Source organism: Eulemur rufifrons, chromosome 27 (genome assembly GCF_041146395.1).
Source record: "Eulemur rufifrons isolate Redbay chromosome 27, OSU_ERuf_1, whole genome shotgun sequence".
In the NCBI taxonomy this organism is placed as follows: Eukaryota; Metazoa; Chordata; class Mammalia; order Primates; family Lemuridae; genus Eulemur; species Eulemur rufifrons.
Genome location: NC_091009.1, coordinates 30,028,092 through 30,040,867, shown reverse-complemented (window position 1 = coordinate 30,040,867; position 12,776 = coordinate 30,028,092). Strand labels below are relative to the sequence as shown.

Below are 12,776 nucleotides of genomic sequence, written 5' to 3'. Positions count from 1 at the left end.
AGCGTTTGGCCTACTCAGGGCATAAACAACAACCCCTAAGGGGTTGGGGCTGGGAGGGGTTGTCGAGGCAAGAACAGGTGGGCTAATGTCCCTTGTTCCCGCTTGTCCACTCTGCCTGCATCAGTTCTGAGATCTGGGTGGAGGGAGATTGGGCAGGGCTACAAAGCAGGGTACATGTGGCCTTTGAAGGGTGCAGGGGAGGCATCCTGTAGGGTTCCTGGGTGCCCTTTGGCAGAGATGGTTATTTTGGAGACTTGGCTGGCATGGGTGTTGGGGCAGATGACAGGCGGCTGCCTGTCATGTCCTTTGGAGGAGGCCGCCTCTGCTTGGTCATCTACCCAATCGCTGTCACGGAGTACTCTCAGCTGATCCCATTAGGGTTAGGCAGCCTGAGAAATAGGGCAGATGTCATTCCCATTTTACAGATGAGGAAACTGAAGCTCAGAGAGGTCACTTACTTGGCCCAGGGTCATTCTATTAATAGTAAAATGGCAGAGTCGGGATTGGAAGCCAGGTGTCCCCAGTCCTGACACAGTGCTCTTCCAGCAGACCCAGGCCACAGCCATAAGGAGGCCCCAGAAGGAGAGAAGAGTGTGTGTAGGGGCTGGGTGGTGACTTCCCGTGGGGTGAGGCTGAGCATCCCCGTATGAGAAGGCTGGGGTGGACAGGGAAGCAGAGTTTGACCGCAGGATGACAGATCCACGAGATTCCACCTCCTCCCCACAACACCCTCCACCCCCCCACCCCCCCGCCTGGAGCCAGGGAATTTCAGGTTCCTTGATTCATTCCCCAGGTGGAAAAACTAAGGGCTAGAAAGAAGTAACCCTGCCCCCTCTCACCAAAGCCATGGGCGTGGTGCCCCCAGAACCGGCCATGACTGCCCTCCCCCAGGCAGGCAGTGAGGGTAGCAAGTTCAACATGCCCGTCTGGCCTCTGCGTGTCCCCCACGGTGCAGGGGGACGACAAGGTGTTCCGCCGCGCGCCCTCCTGGAGGAAACGCTTCCGGCCGCGGGACCACCACGGCATGCTCAGCGCCTCCGCGGAGACCCTCCCGGCGGGCTTCCGCGTGTCCACCCTGGGGCCCCTGCAGCCCCCGCCGGCCCCGCCGAAGAAGATCATGCCGGAAGGTGAGTGGTCGCTGGCTGGGCGCGGCGAGGCCCGGCCGTCGTGTGGGCTCGGGTGCCGGGCGGAGAGGGCCAAGGCCGAGGCTGGCGGCCCCGCGCTCCTTCCCTCGCGCTGACGCTGCACTAACGGCTGCCCGGGGCGCGGGCACGCGTGGGCCGCACTAACCCGCCGCTCTGTGTGTTCTCCCGCGGCCGCCGACTCCTCCCAGCGGGGACGGCGGGGGCACAGAGACTGGAGACCTCCACGGTGCGGACCTACTCCTGCTGACCCCCACCCTCCCGCCCCGGGTCTGACGGGGGTGTGCCCGTGGCTCGGGGTAAGTGGGCCAGGCCCTGGGGTGCGGGCGCTCTGCTGCTGGCCCTCGGCCCCACGCACCTGCCTCTGGCCGCCGGCCTGGCCCTGCCACTGCGGCCGCTCGCCAGCACTGCCCGGCTTGCCCCTTCCTGCTTGTCTGGCCGCTGCTTTGCGCTTGAAGCACGCCTCCCTCTGCAGATGCCCTGCAGATGGATACCCTGCAACGCCTTTCTCTCTCTCTCTCTCTCTCTCTCTCTCAGCTCACTCCCACTATCTCTACGGACACATGCTCTCTGCCTTCCGGGACTAGCCACAGGGCCGGCTTCCTCCTCCTGGGTTTCACAGCGTCCACCGGCCCTGACCCCTCCTGCTCGGTCCCCTTCCTCCCACAGCTCCTAGTCTCCTCCGTGACTTTCCAGTTGCCCCAGATCTCAGCATATACTCGTCCACCCCCGCGGCACTCCACTACCCCAAGTCCCACAGTATTTCCTTTGTAAGTCTCTGGTGGATGTGGCTGGGGTCTCCTGGTGGTGCGGAGGCACCCAGGTTGTCCATGCGTGGGATCCTAGGGGAGCGAGAGAAGGGCAGCCCAGGGTGGGTGTGCATTCCACCCTGCCTCGTCTGGACCTAGCCTGGTCTGGACCGCAGCTTCCACCAGGACAAGGATCCTGGGCCAAGGGCTGGGATGGCCCTTCCAGGAAAGGGTCGCTTCAGACTCTGCCCTGCTTGGGCTGTTCGGCCTAGGGTCTGTCCACTGCTGGCTTTGCCAGGTGGTCTCTGACTGCTGGTGTTGGCGCCCCCAGCACCACCCCTTCCCCAACCCATCACCACAACTGCAGTTCCTGCCTCCAGGACCTGCTTGCGGGTTGGTGGGGGCTGTAGAAGGCCCTGTTCTCCCTCAGGATGGTAGGGCTGGGAGGAAGAAGACTGAGGTAGAAATTCCAGGGTCTGGCTTAAGCTGAATCTCAAATGTGAGTTTGGGAAGAATCAGAGAGAAAGGGACCCCTGAGCTTTGGGCAAAGGGTGAGGATGAGAAGCTCTCAGCCCCCTGCCCAATTAGAGGTGTAGAAAGGCCAGCCAGAGAGAGAGCTGGTGGCTTCTGGTAGCCTTGAGCCCAAAGGGCAGTGGGAATGCCCCCTGCCAGGCTGGGAGGAGGGGTTGTGTGGCTCAGGCTCTGGGGCAGAGCAGACGCAGCCATGCTTTGCTGACTCTGCTCCCCGCATCCCTTCCCTTGCTCTCCCCTCTGCCTCTCTTCTGTAGTAATCCTGGCCCCGTCAGAATGAACCTGAGGGGCGGATGGAATATACATTGACCCTAAAATCATGTTAGGGGAAAAAGGCAGACTGAGGCTTCCTTTCTCTGACCTCCCAGGAAGCAAGTAAAGCTCCCCCTCCAGTAAATCATGTCCCAGGTCCAGGAAATCCAATGTTGATGAAGGCAGTCACTCTCCTGCCTGTCCCTATGTCACCCAACCCTCATTCAGCACTCTTTTGCAGTGCAGGGACTTTCCTCCAGGAATCCCTAAGATCCACCAGCTTCTACCATTTTAATTGTATCCTCCAGTAGCATGGTGGGAACCAGGGCTGAGGGATACGGAGCCCAAGAAATCCCTCTTCCTCACCCATCCCCTCATTCTACAGATGTGCCTGGAAATGTTCAGGACTCACGGGTGGGATGATGGAACCTAGGGCTTCATCAAAATGAGAGGAAAGGAAGAGTGGCCGGAGCATGTTTCCTGGACAGGGGCCAGTGCAGGGCCATCCTGCAGGTGGCTGGAGCAGCTGCTTTGCAACCCGATCTGCTCGGGTTCTGAGCAGGGGCTGGACTAGCAGGTGGGATAATGGGCCAGAGCACCCTGTCCAGAAGGGGTGATGGAGCCTGGGGCGGTGCCAGGATGTGCAGCCTTCTGCCACTTTGCAGTAGAGGAGAGGTTCACCAGTGGTGTGGGGTGGGCACTCCCTAGGCTTGGGCAAGGCAGCCACCTGCCCTTGCTCTCCCTCACTGTCCCCTGGCCTCCCTGCCCACCAGGCTGCTTGAGATGGAGGAGTTATTGAACAGGAAATGAGTTGGATGGACAGAAAGAGCCCCCATCCCTGGGTAATGGATGCTAAGATTGTGGAGAAACCCCAGATTCATAAAGATTGGTGGAGTTGAGCACTACAAGGCCATCTGATCTCTTTAGGGCAATGGCCTAGCTGTGTGGGAGATTCAGCCCCAGCCTCTCCTTCCTGCGTTGTGACCCCGTCATGGCCATGTCATAAGGCAGCAGCTGGGGGCAGCCGGGTCCGTTCAGGGCACCTTGGGAAGCATTGCAGCGAGGCGATAGAGAAATCTGTGCAGACAGCCATGGTGTCTTGGTGTATCCCTTGCCTCATAATCAATACATTTTTTTCTTTGGAGAGTCACCAGTGGCCTGAGCCCTCCTCACCAGCCTCCTGTGTCTCGTCAGGTCCCTTATCAGTACTGTACTGGCCCAGTGCATCAGGAGTGGGTGTATGGGTGTGTGTGGGTGTGAGTGTGGGTGTGCACACACCAATAAACAACCTGGTTTTAAGACAACATAAAATGCCTCTGGTCTTTTTTTTAAAAAAACTTTGAGTTCACTTGACATTGCCAGTTTTTTTTCCCACCGTCTTAAAGGCTGCTGTACTCTAGGAAGGAAATATTGCAGTTTTGAAACCTTATAGTCACTAATCATCTGCTTACTTATGTAACCACAGGATTGCTAGAGAGGTTAATGTTTGGGTTGCTGGTGCCAAGGGAGCGGAGGGGAAGACGAAGGAGAGAGGAGCCCGACTGCTGGGCGTGATTGATTTCCTCTCTCCTCTCTGCGCACGTGGGCAGGGGCATCTCTCTCGCTGCTCCTAGCGTTGCTTCTGAACGCCCTCTGGTCGCATTACTCTGCCGGTCACACTCTCGGGGGCTCCCCACCGCCCCCCATCAGAGGTCCTGCTCCTCCTCGCTGTGGCGTAAGAAGCCATTCGTGACTGGGCTCCTTCCCCCTCGCCTCCTCCCACCAGAGTCTGGCCCACCGGACTCGGAAACATGGCGCCCACCCGGCCCCTTGACCAGGAGGCTGTGAGACCGCGTCTCTCCTCACCTTTGCAGCTTGGAGCCTCCAAGATCCATTTCAGGCATCAGCAGGGAGACATTACCTGCCCCTGCCCAGCAGAATTAGGTACCCGGCGACCCTTTGCTTCCCGAGTGCCACGTGCACACTGCGGTGCTGCCAGCAGTCGTCTTCCTGCCCGTCCCACACGGGCTGCGAGGAAGCTCCTTAGGTTGGCCGCGCTGATCTCTGCATCCCGTGCTGGACACATCTGAACGGAAGAATGAAGCAACCTTCTCTCAGAGGGTTGTTACCAGGATTAACATTAATAAGAGCTAAAAATTACTGAGTGCTATTGTGTGCCAGACACTTCTGAGCGTACTAAATGTATTAACTCACTGGTGACGTAGTCTCACCACTGTATAGAGCAGGAAACGTTGAGACTAAGACTGCACAGCTGGCCAGGGACAGATGTGGGTCTCAAAGTGAGGTCCTCCTGGCTCCAGTGCCTGGTCCTTCACTGCAGTATGTTAAAACTCCTCGCCCAGCGCCAGGAGCGCGTACCAAGTGTTGCTTGCGTCTCTTTTAAGTGCGCTCGAGCCTCCACCCCTTAAGGCTTCCTCGGTGACCTGGCACCCTTTCCCCGGTGCCTTTTCTGTGCCACTCGTGTGGCCCTTGGCCCCTGCAGATCTTCATGGAGTTATGTTTCTGCTGCTCGTGGGAATGGTGAGCTCCCATTCATGCAGCGTCATGCGCCGTGAAACCTTGTATTGTCTCCAATGCTGGCAGTGCCCCCAACACTGATGGAGCAAGGATGGCAGAGTCTATGGGTACAGGTGACAGGAGGGGAGCAAGACAAGACAACCTGCACATGGCCCAGGGAGGAAAGAGGGAGGCTAGGGAAGGTGCTGGCCTAAGGCCTGGAAGCCTCTGGGATTCCCTTCCTTTCCGCAATCAGAGGTAGAATCTACAAGCCTTGGTGACCAGCTGGCTACAGAAATGAGATCATCACCGAAGGGATCCAAAAAAATGACGACTTCCTTGTGTTGTCATCGACTGGGATGGGGGAGGTAGGAGGAGCAGGCGTGTGTGGAAATGTAAATTTGATTTTGGAAATGCTGAGCTTTAAGTGAGATCCCAACCACATGTTTCTGTCGGTATTTGTAGAAAAGAAAGAAGAATCTAGGTTTCTTTCTTAGAACTCATTCCTTTGCCCCTTCTAGAAGTGTTCCAAGCAGTGGGAGGCAGGGAGTTTGGGTCCCACTCGGGCCTGGGCTGTGCTTCCTCAGCCAAGACCCCAGCTCAGCGTGGAGTCTTCCAGGCTCACCTTCAGGCTTCTCTGCCCCAGCCTGGAGCCCAGAAACCAGGAATTTAGGGACGTCCAAGGGACCTGTTGGGGTGGTGTTTTATCCATGATACAGATGCCTGAGTTGAGGGGGCCCTTGTCTCCCTCCACTGTCCCCCTGCTCCCTGCCTCCCGCTCCAGTTGATCCAAGCACCTGCTACACCTGCAGCACTTAACAAGTTTTCCATCTGCCAAATAAATCACCTTGAGAGGTTAAATACCTAAGACTGTTTATTGGAGTGCAACAAACAGTATTGAAGCATTCTTCAATTCACACTGATTATCCAAACGCTACAAGAGGAGTTCCTATTTACACAGTCACAATTGATATGTCCATTTTAAGTAATTTTTATCGTTTCATCCTAGCAGATTCCCTGAAGCCCATTATTAGGCAACATTTGATTAACCCACTTTGATTTAGTGTAGGTACTTCCACTAGAGAAAGAATTTAAGCTAATTTCCCTAAAGAACTGAACTCATTATTTATTAATTGGAGTCTTATCTGTAATCCTATTGTGAAGATTAAGCATTTGTTAATTTAAGAAAGTCCCTGTGCTTTGATGATAGTTGTTTAGTCTGTGAAAATAATGAGCGAGGCTGGGCTTCTGCTTGGCACAGTTTGCCATTCACGCCTGTGGAATTGCAGCAAACTGTTTCTCCCTTAAGGATTTAAGGACTGAGAAAGTAAGTAGACCTGCAGTCCCCAGCCCTGGGCCGTGGCCCATTGCCGGTCCACGGACTGTTAGGAAAGAGGCCGCGCCTGACTGCCTGAGGTCTGCATCACACCCCTGCAACCCTCAACACCCCCACCCCATCCCCAGTCTGTGGAAAAATTGTCTTCCGTGAAACCGGTCCCTGGGGCCAAAAAGGTTGGGGACCGCTGAAGTGTACAATGACCACACCCGACCACGGTAGGGATGCACAGGCGTGAGTGGCAGCTGTATTGTCTCCAGCAGCTATTGCTGAGGACTGTTCACTCTTTCCAGAGTGTGAGTACCGGCCTCAGTGTCTAATGGACAGGACGACCAAAGAAGCACAGACAATACATCCAGTGACCCCAGAGCCTGTCGGCTCCTTGGCAGAGTTGAGTGCCATTCTCGGCCGGTCTGAGCCCCCAGTAAGAAAAGGGGCAAGGGACAGGCAGGTCACAGCTGAAGGCAGCAGGGTTTACCCACCCTAGGAGCTCGGGCAGGGCCGGGGCAGAGGAAATGAACCTGAGGGGAGAGGGTCCCCCTTGAATGTGTGGTCAGTATTTCTGGTGGATAATAAGGGAGTGAAGGAGGGTTCTAGAGCCCAGGCGTTACGTCCAACCTTGTTGCCCTCATTCCCAAGAGCAGTGCATCAGGGCTCAGAGCCATGGAAATGACCTAGGTCCTCCTCTCTAGCCCCGCCACCAGGAAATGGTGACAAACTCAGTGACACAAACTTGAAAAGAGGAAAATCCCACAATTGGGAGTCAATTTGCAATTCCCAGCAAGCCCAGCCCTGGCCGGTGGTTTGGGAGCAAACGTCTCTTCTGCTCCCTACCCAGGTTCTGCAGGCCTCCTGCGAGGCTCCCTTCCTATTGTCCTTAGGCAGAGTTTCTGGAGAAACTCTGGGGTACAGCGTTGACCCCCATCTCCAGGAGCAAGGTCAGGAGGGCCAGTGTGGGGGAGATGGCCCAGCTGAGCCCAGAGCAAGTGCAGGACGGTCACCAGAGCCTCTTCAGCAACACCGGGTTAAGTCTCTTGTCAGGGGCCCCCCAAAAGTGAACGGGGCTGGAACGTACCATGCTCCGAATCCCCAGAATTCTGTCATGATTCTGAGACTTATAATTTGCAATAAATCAGACAAACTTGGGCAGAAGCCATTGGAATTAATAAAGTTTTTAGTAGATGTTCACGGTCCATTCAAATTCTATGACAGTCCCTGTTAACTCCTCAGTTCATCCTTACGTAATCTCTACCCGAAATCTTTGTTCTCAATTCCCCACCCACCTTCTCCCCTCAGGAAGCCAGTCTTTGAAAAACAGCATCCCGAATGACGAGAACCCCAGCTTCTCTCTGAACCCTCTGACTGTTCTTCGAGGGCCCCTCCACGCCCCTCCCCCGGCAGAGTGCCCCTCGTGCTCTGAGCTGCAGGAAGGGGCAGGTCCCCTTCTGCCTGGAGGGATGGAAGCGGGTGGTGAGGGGACATGCTATTTGACCTGCAAGGAAGGGACAGTGTCTGACCCCACTGCCTCCGGTTTAATCCTGTTCCACTTCTCTGCAGCGCTCCTGGTGACGTGGCCCCAGGGGACAGGCAGCGATTAGGGAGGGGAAACCGCAGATTCCGCATCTGCCCACGGCTGTGGGCTGAGCGCGGGTGTGAGAACGTGCTTGATTAATTGGAAGCCAGGGGACCTATTGGCATATGAAATGCAGCACAGCGGCCGGGGAGCAATGTCTGTGACTCCGGGGGCACCAGGGTGCTCGGCAGGTTTTCCTCCATGTCCCACAGGATTTCTGTGGAATCTGGTCTTGACCCAGCCTGTGGACCAGACCCGCCCGACTTCCATCACAGTGGCAAAAAGAGCCTGGGTCCCCTGTGCCTAGTGACCACCAGCGAGATGGTCCGGGCAGCACCTCGGAGCACCCGCTCCAAGCCCTGCCTCTAGGGTGCGTCGAGCTGCTGAGTGGGAAGGGGAAGAGCTGTCCACGCCTCTCCTACATCATCACGGGCACGCTTCTAGCAACCAGTCTTTATTTGTTTTTTAAAAAAGGAAATCCAAATAAGTTAGCAAAAAAAAAAAAAAAAATACAAAACAATGGCAAAACCACACAATGCTTAGTTAACAAAAGAAATCACCCCAAGAACCCCCACCCCCTCTTCCCTGCCTGTCCCCAGCAACTTCAGCACAGAAGACCTTGGTCAGATGGCAGCTTTACAAACAACACACAAAACAAAACAAAACATAAAACCACTGGAAGGTTCCCAATATTCACTGCAAAAGCTTGGCCCCCCAGGGACTTGGGAACAGACGACTGTTCCTCTCCCTTTCTTCTCTCGCAATTCAGGGCAGGCCCAGCCCAGCCACTGGCATCGGGAAGAGACCAGAACAGGAGACAGGCACAGCTTGTCCCGGGCAGGACACTGTCTTTGCCTCTCAAACTGTTTCACTTGGAGGGTGGAATTATAGGCTGCATTATGATAAAAAGGAAGCTCCTGAGTTTGCCCCCTGAGCTGGGGGCATACACGAGGGGGCGCTCTGGTCCCCTGCTTTATCTCCCCGGAAAGGGGGTGCCCTCTCCTCTAAAGAGTCAGCTACATGAGGGCATCCGTCCCCTTGCTGGGTGGTGGGTTAACCTTACACGGATGAGGATGGGGATAGATAGTCTGGCCTATGGCAGCCCAGGGCTGGCCTCCCGGTGGCAGGGCAGCCTGCGGTAGAGGTGGTGGCATCTGTGGCCAGCTTGGGGGGCTTGCACGGACGCCCAGGCTGCAGACAATCTCAGTTGGGCATGGTTTCATCTGGGAAGGCCACGGCCACATCCTCCACGGTGATGCTGTCCACGATGGAGGTGAGGGAGTGCAGGTTGTGGGCATCGGTAGGGTCAGCTGCGAGCAGATGTTCTGGAAGGAGAAGGCGGGAGGTGTTACCTGCGTGAGGAAGGGGGTCTTGAGACCCAGAATCGGGGATGAGACCCGTGGGGTGACACAGGTATTTCAGGATAGATGGGTGAACAAACAGGAATCCTGCCTTTCCCAGTGCCGAGCGTGTGTGTGTGTGTGTGTGTGTGTGTGCGTGCGCCTCTTCTGAACTCCCCTAGCAGGGCTGGGATTTGGAAGCAGCTACTCCGAGGTGGAGCCAGGATGGTGGAACTGCCCTTTGCTGGGCCCAGTTTTGCAGCACTGACTCAGCAATTCCCAGGGACCCCTGGGGCCGGGACATTCTCCTCTCTGCCGAGAAGGTCAGCCACCAGGCACCAACCGGGAGCTGCAGGAGGCTGCTGTCACTCCGGTCAAGGCTGCAGGGAGGCACAGGGCCTCCTGGCCCACCGTGTGGGGCCCTGGAGCCAGTAAGTCGCTGGAGAGGCGAAGGGAAGAGGACTGGAGCCAGGAGGAAGGTAAGAGGGAGAGCCAGGCCTAGGGTGGGACAGGGAGTGAGCCAAGGTTTGCTGGGTCAGGCCCCACTTACCCGCTGGGTTGGGGCCGAACTCCAGTGCGCTGCCCCACTCTGGACTGCAGGAGGCGCTGTGGGAACTGCACTCGCTGGGCACCTGCAAGACAGGGTGAAGGCCCAAGGTCAGGGCACAGCCGCTCTTTGATGTGTCTCTGCCTAGTCCCAGGGCAGAAGCACCTGTTGGAGGGTGGCCTCAGGATGTGGCCCTCCAGCCCAGGCCATCTGAAACCTCCGAATCTTCACAACCCGCTCCCTTCACACCACAGAGGCCCTTCCTCCAGGCCGTTCCTGGCTTCTGTCCCGGGTGGTGGTCCTGCCCTCACAGGACAGCAGCCTACGGGGCTCTTCCTGCCCCCAGGGACAAGGGTGACAGAGGCGCAATGTCTGGCCCAACTAGGGTCAGTCCTGCTCAGGCCTGCTGGGCACCGATGAGGCCGAGGGGGTTTTCTCTCTGCTCAGCCACACCCAGGATGGGGTGGGGACAGCAGTCTTCTCTGGCGGACTTGGCCTGGCCTCTTAGGCTCTGACTGAAGCACTGGATTAATCGTGACCCCCACCCGGGCTGACTGTGGACCGGCCCCGGAGCCCTTCTTCAGTCCTATGCCACCCGGTCCCCACCCCGTCTGCCGTCCTCGTGTCTGGAGAGAACACAGGACACAGGAGCCAGCAGGACAGCCCAGCTCTGGCAAAGGAAGGGGTCCTGCAGCCCCCTAGGACCCCGCTGGGCACCTGCTTCAACCCGCCGCCTGAGCCCCTGGGTGCGGACTGGAGGCTGTCCAGGTGTCTCCCTGGGGGCAGGGGGTGGGACGGCCACTTACCCCCGGCTGCGGCCCGCCCCCGCCCCGGTAGCGGAGGTCGCGCTCCTCCTGGTTGAGCGAGCTGAGCAGCGCCTGCAGGCGCTCGATGTACTGGATGGCGCTGCGCAGGATCTCCACCTTGGGCAGCCGCTGGTTGGGGTTGAGCAAGGTGCTCCTCTTCAGGGCCTCGAAGGCCTCGTTCACCTTCTTGAGCCTGCGCTTCTCCCTCAGCGTGGCCGCCCGCCGCCGGTCCACGGACACCGACTTCCTCTTGCACACCTTACACGCCCACGGCAGGCACTGGCCCGGACAGTGCTCGGGGGTCCCCAGCCCCTTGTCCTCGAGGGGCCCTCGGGCCTCGGGGCTCAGGCTGAGCTCAGTCCGCTCGTAGCCCGGCGGCTCAAAGCCCTGGAGGTGGACCGGCAGGTAGTTTTCCCCGTCATAGAAGCGGGGCTCCTGGTAGAAGTAGGGGGATGTCTCATACAGCTCCATGGGGTCGGAAAAGACTTGTTCCTGCCACCGGCCCCCAAGCTCCTGCAGCCCCTCACGCCAACTGCTGGGTGCCATTTAAACCCTCCCCGCTGGCATGGAACCAGAGATAAATATAGCCAACGCCACAGAAACCTGAGCCCCCCTCTAAGCTGTTGCTGCACATCAAGACGTTTCGAGTGGATTAGATGTGATTCCCCTTCCCTCTCCCCCACGGCCCCCACCCCACCCAGCCCGCCCGCCCCTGGCCGGCCGGCTCCTGTGCACGGGCCGGGAGGCCGTCGGGTGTAATTTGATTAGTTTTCATTTCTCGGCAGCCCCTGTGGGGCAGGGGAGGTTGGGGAGAACACATTCCCCTCTCATCTGCTCCTTTCAATTACTCCTAGCCGGGCGGCCAACTGCGCTCAACTTGCTAGTCCCAAAGAAGGGGGGCGGGGAGGGCACAAGGAAGGGGCAGGCTTAGGCTGGAAGGGGCCTCAAGAGTTAACTTATCCATCTCCCTGCTTGCTGACAGCGCCTTAACCACACCGTACCAGTCAGAGGAGACTCTTTTAAAGACCTCCCTCCCCAAAGAACGAGGGTGTTTCAATGTGGGGACGTTCATGGGTACTCAATGTCCGGGGCTAAGAGGGGTTGAGACTCAGAGGGGTACATGGATCCAACTTCCTGGTTTCCAACTCTGACTCGTATATTCTCTTCGGTCTCATGTAACGAGGGTAAATTGAAGCAAGAGAAATTTGGGGGGGGTTTGTTTTGGGGCAGGGGTCAGGCAAAGTTATCTCTTTAATGCAGCTGGTTGTGGTCAGAAGATTAGAACTTACGGACTACACATCGCCACCTTCCCCACAGTGGCAGGGTCAAGCTCTATTATGCCCTCTGCCTCTTCCCTCTCTCACTCTGGACCATTTATCTTTCCTTCCATGTCATCTCCTCAACTCTGTTTCCTGCCCCAGTTGGATACCAGAATTTTCCTGACTCCTCACTGTGGATGGGGCAGGAGAGGACAGACAGAGACCTTCAAATTCAGTTTAAATCCCCCCTCTCCTGGACCACCTGGCTCAGTTGTTCTGCCGCTTCCTGTCTGAGCCATCAGCTGTGCACATATCATGCAGGTCTCAAACGTCAGGTGGAAGAGGACTATTTAATCTTTGGGCCTCTCAGTCCATGGTCACCTCTCAATTGAGGACTTGGGGTCTGCGAGGACCGATTCCTCTCAACGCAGTGTGCGGGCCCCAGACGCCAGCAGTGAACCAGGCTCAGTCTTAGGGCTGGGGATTACAGGGATGCCCAAGCCGGGTCCCTACCCTCGACCTTACCATCTAGTAGACCACGATGGTCACCTTATTCTACCCAACGCCCTGTGTGTGCATCTCCTTCCCAGTGGCCACTGTCCAGCTTCTGCTGATGTCAGGAGACAGTCCACTCCATTGACGTGCAGGTTCAGGGCTGCTTCTGGGCTTTGAGCTGCAATCTGCTCCCTTTGGTCCCAGATTTTTCTATAGGTTTCCGTGGACTAAGTCTGATCTGTCCTGCTGT

General features: G+C 57.3%; 2 protein-coding genes across 12 annotated transcripts in view; one reads left to right on the top strand and one right to left on the bottom strand.

The window, feature by feature from the left end:
* PPFIA4 (PTPRF interacting protein alpha 4) overlaps nt 1-3,978 on the top strand; it is a 48,003-nt gene extending 44,025 nt beyond the window's left edge. For 6 of the 11 annotated variants that reach the window (XM_069459643.1, XM_069459640.1, XM_069459635.1 and 3 more), the window contains 2 exons: nt 956-1,127; nt 1,680-3,978. In XM_069459643.1, coding sequence (XP_069315744.1) covers nt 956-1,127; nt 1,680-1,729 — 222 coding nt within the window. In that variant the 3' untranslated portion in view covers nt 1,730-3,978. Of the gene's footprint in view, nt 1-955; nt 1,128-1,333; nt 1,393-1,679 lie in introns of those variants that run through there. The other 5 variants (XM_069459644.1, XM_069459642.1, XM_069459641.1 and 2 more) reach the window with 2 other exon arrangements.
* Nucleotides 3,979-8,517: 4,539 nt separating this feature from the next.
* On the bottom strand, nt 8,518-11,294 carry MYOG (myogenin). The gene is made up of 3 exons (XM_069459563.1): nt 10,773-11,294; nt 9,970-10,051; nt 8,518-9,404 (listed from the first exon to the last, which is right to left on the bottom strand). Exons 1-3 carry the CDS (start codon nt 11,241-11,243, stop codon nt 9,283-9,285), a joined length of 675 nt encoding a protein of 224 aa, XP_069315664.1. The 5' UTR covers nt 11,244-11,294; the 3' UTR covers nt 8,518-9,282.
* Between the last annotated feature and the right edge of the window lie 1,482 nt (nt 11,295-12,776).